The 4,098-nt window shown below is 51.6% G+C and overlaps 1 protein-coding gene across 1 annotated transcript; it reads right to left on the bottom strand.

The window, feature by feature from the left end:
* Positions 1 to 392: 392 nt before the first annotated feature.
* Positions 393 to 3,793, bottom strand: LOC119385292 (uncharacterized). Its single transcript, XM_037652764.1, has 4 exons — positions 3,788 to 3,793; positions 1,975 to 2,566; positions 854 to 1,147; positions 393 to 655 (listed from the first exon to the last, which is right to left on the bottom strand). The coding sequence occupies exons 1-4, from the start codon at positions 3,791 to 3,793 to the stop codon at positions 393 to 395; spliced, it is 1,155 nt and encodes a 384-aa protein (XP_037508692.1).
* Positions 3,794 to 4,098: the final 305 nt, after the last annotated feature.

Here is a 4,098-nt window from a genome sequence, read left to right on the forward strand (position 1 = left end):
GCTAATCCGTGACGTCGCGGTCACGTGATACGCAATCCCCTCGTCTCCCCCGAGCATTCCTCCCCCGTCTGAATACCCCTTTAGCAGCTCGGCGACGACCCTCTCCTCTTCTCTCTTTCTCTCCCCCTCCGACGTGCAGATTGTTCTTGCACGTGGAAGGAGCGCCGAAACTACCGAAGCTTTGTGGGCTGTCGGATGACAGGACGTGAAATGCAAATACCTGCCGGTGTGCGTTGGCTTTCTGTACACCGAGAAGGTCATGCGCTCGCCCTGCCGCCCGACTGCCACATCGAGAAACGGAAGCGTCCCGTCTCGCTCTCGCTCCACCGTGAACTGTATCGCCTGTTCGACGGAATTCAGATGTTGGAGGAAGCTGTCTACGGCTGACTTCTTTATGACGCAGAGTCATCCACGTACCTCACAAACACTTTCGGCTTGTCAATAAAGGAGTCTAGTGCCGTTTCTTCAATGCGCTCCATTGTGAGGTTCTCAGCTGTAACGGGGATCGCCGCCCCCATCGTGGTCCCGCTGGCTGGTCTGTAGAAGATCCCGTCGACGCTGAAGTATGTCCCCTTGAGGCAATACTCCAGTAGACGACACAGTTCGTCGATGCTTAGGCAGCTTCTTTCGCTCAAGAGTTTATCTTCCTTCAAAGCTGCTCGTGCGCAGGACACTGCTAGCGCTATGGGTACACTGGTGAACAGAGACACGACGTCGAACGAAACGATGCACTCATCACTGCTCACTGTCACATCTTTCATGCGCTCCACGAAGTGGCTGGCGTTGCGTATGTGGGTTGGTGTTTTTCCCACGAGCGGCGCCAGAGTCCGGTGGAGATACTTAGACCGCGCACGGAGTGGAGAAGATGTAAAATCCTCGATAGGACGGAGCGGGACAGTCGGCTTGTGGATCTTGGGAAGCCCGTAAAATCCTGGTGCAGAGCCGTTCCGGCAGATAAGCTGGAGGTAGGTGGTTCTTGCCTCCGGGTGCCTCCTAAAGATATCCGCCAGGAGCTTGTTCAGTTCCCTTTGGACTCTTTGTGTGGGGTCTTTCGACAGCGTTTCATAGGCCGGGCTGTGAAGGAGATCAGGCACTTTGTCGCTGTACGCCTCCCTATCGAGCACGACCATTGCGTTGCCCTTGTCGGCTGGGAGGATGACAATGTTCTCATCATTCCGGAGTGAACGAATCGCATTATTCTCCTCCCTCGACATGTTGTGCTCACGGCGCTTTCCTATATTAGGGGCGAAGCTCCTTAAGGCGGCACCCGTTCGTCCCTCGTAATCGTAGTAGTGCGTAACCAGTCGTAACGCTAGTACCAGATCTTCACCTCCAAGGTGGTGCCGGTGGGAGATTTTTCGTGTGCGTTGTTGAACAATAAAAATTCGCAGCGTGCGCGTTAACTAAAAGCCGAATTCTTCTGTCTCTCATTCCCCATTAGCAGCCATTGGCATGTTCCAATAGGAAACGTTAGTAGAAGTGTAAGTGTTAGCTAAAAGCCGACTTCTTCTGTATCTCATTCCCATTAGCAGCCATTGTTTACCTCCAAGGTAGTGCCTGGTGAGATTTCTCCTGTGCGTGATTAAACAATAAAAATTTTGTTCAAAACGCCGTTGATTGATGAAATAAACCAACGAAAGACGCCAGATGTTTTCTAAAAGCAAAACGAAAGAACACCAGATGTTTCTAAAGCAAAACGAAAAGAAGCCAGCTGCTTAACGAAAGACGCCAAATGTTTTCTAAAGCAATGGTTTTCTAAACAATGAAAATTCACAGCGTACATGTAAAATTAAAGTGAGCTGCAAGTCGTCATAACTCATCGAACCTTTAGTATAAACGCGCCGATCTCACGACGGTGATGATGTACTGGGCAGAATTCACGGAAGAATCATGGTTTACCGATGAACCTCCGCAGCTTCGCCCACTCATCATCATTCACTCCGTGGATATGCTGTGATTTTTTTTATAGTACACCGATGGCCTTGAGACGGAAATTTTCTCGAATGCCGTTGTCGAGTCGTCTTGCGGCTTCCTCCGTAGCCGCAATGATCCTTGGTAGTGAAGGATGCGCCTTGTTCACGTTGAAGTTGTGTCCCTTGGCCAGCACGCTATGCTCGGTAGGGGAGAGTTGTTTAGAGGACAGGTTGACGACGAAATTATCGTTGTCATGTCCGTGGTGGGGTTTTTCTCCTTGAAGTGTCGTGAGCTTGCTTTTGTGGGCCGCTTGCTGCTTCCGAGCTGTTGTTGCAGCCACATTTCGAGCGAATTCCTCCAAAGACGGGAAGACGTCGGGCAGTCGATGTTGAAGCTGCCGTCGGAGGAAAAACAGGTCTAATTCCTTCTTCTTGATCACGCTGTAGCATTCATGGATTCGGGCGTTTAGCAGGCGCTGTTCGGCTTTTGCGATGATCTTGTGACCCTCCGCCGTGTGCACCAAGCGTTTAAGCTGAAGGCTTCGTGGCACTACGTTCATCTCCCGGCAGGTCTTCGTGAAGTCGAGATGAGTCGGGTAGGTCGTGATGCCTCTTGCTACGCTCACGTACCGCTTTGCGAGGAGTGCCGCTGCCTGACCGAAGTCAATGCGTAATGACTTAAATGTAAACATTCCGAGAGAAATCTGCCTGGCTGGGTGGAATATTTAGGAGGTTAATATGGCTCCAGCCAAGTTTAAGAGAGCCCGACGTTTCGGGACCGATTCGGCCCCTTCCTCAGGGGATTTGGTCATGGAACTGGTCATGGAACTGGTTTGGTCATGGACTGGTTTGGTCATGGAAGCTTCTTCCCGACTTGTTCCACCGCGGCTCCGGATTTCCCTTTCCCTCACGTTTCGGAGGCCGTGAACGTAAACCGAGGGCATTGTTCCTAGGGACCGGTTCACATTTGCCGGCGTGTTCTGAATGTGCCACGACTCGAGCAAGAGCCTCCTTCCCAGATTCCTTTCTCTTTCCAGAACAGAAGCGCCGTCGAAGTCGATCTTATGGTCCTGCTTTTCACAGTGCTTTGCAAGAGCGCTGCGTTGCATTTCCATCTTCCTGACGTCGTTCTTATGTTGGCGCATTCTTTCTGGGAAGCATTTGCTCTCGCCTATGTAGTAGCTGGGCATTGCGAACACGGCACCTTGTACACTACGCCTTGGTTTTGTTCCCTCGGGGGTCAATCCTTCGGTCGCGGTAGCAGGCGGGTGAGCGTCGACGCTGGCTTGTGTATCACCGTGACCCCCTCTTTTCTGAGAATCCTGGCAAGCTCTTCACTGATGCCCGGCACATATGGTATGACAATGCGCTGGGCTCTGCGCTTCCATGACCAAACCAGTCACCCCCTGAGGAAGGGGCGGAATCGGTCCCGAAACGTCGGGCTCTCTTAAACTTGGCTGGAGCCATATTAACCTCCTATCTATTACACTGTTCGGGAGGTACTGCCGGTTACGCCGGACGCGGGACAAGGTTAGACTAACAGGAGCTTCGCCCCTAAAATATAACTCATCGTGAGTATTCACTCATGTCCATAGTCATCTGTACGGTATGATGTTCATACTCACGTCTACTCACACCCCTCACCCATACTCAGACTCACGGCTACTCACGCCAGTGAGTATTCACGTGGTGTCTGCTCACACCTCTCGACGACTCTTACTCGCACCTCCTCACACCGATGCCTATTCACTCACGTAAATACTCACGTCTAATCCCACCCATCAACACTCACTCATGCCTACTCTTACCGATGAATATTAACTCATGTTCATACTCATGTATACTCCCACCCATCAACACTCACTCATACTCACACTCATGCCTACCCACACCGATATTCACTCATGTTCATACACACATGTCGCATCCCTCGTCACTGGCTCATGCTCGCACTAACGAGTACTCACTCATGTTCACACTCACACCGACTCACACTCATTGATACTCGCTCAAGTCCATACTGCACACCGACTCACACTCGTGAGTACCCACTCATGCTCATACTCAGGTTTCCAGACGCTAAGCAGCGTTTGCGTCGAAATGCAGCGCTAGCCATCACTTTCCACGGCGTTACGAGACGCGCGCCAAACCGGACTACTTCGCGTAGCAGTACATGTGCAGACGC

Source organism: Rhipicephalus sanguineus, chromosome 3, assembly GCF_013339695.2.
Source record: "Rhipicephalus sanguineus isolate Rsan-2018 chromosome 3, BIME_Rsan_1.4, whole genome shotgun sequence".
NCBI lineage: Eukaryota > Metazoa > Arthropoda > Arachnida > Ixodida > Ixodidae > Rhipicephalus > Rhipicephalus sanguineus.

What these genes read in the sequence shown, in the direction of transcription:
- LOC119385292 (XM_037652764.1), bottom strand. An exon ending in TTTCCGTCTCAAGGCCATCG is followed by an intron (nt 1,148 to 1,974) that starts GTGTACTATAAA and finishes TCATCCTCCCAG; the next exon opens with CCGACAAGGGCAACGCAATG. An exon ending in TTTTACATCTTCTCCACTCC is followed by an intron (nt 656 to 853) that starts GTGCGCGGTCTA and finishes GCGCACGAGCAG; the next exon opens with CTTTGAAGGAAGATAAACTC.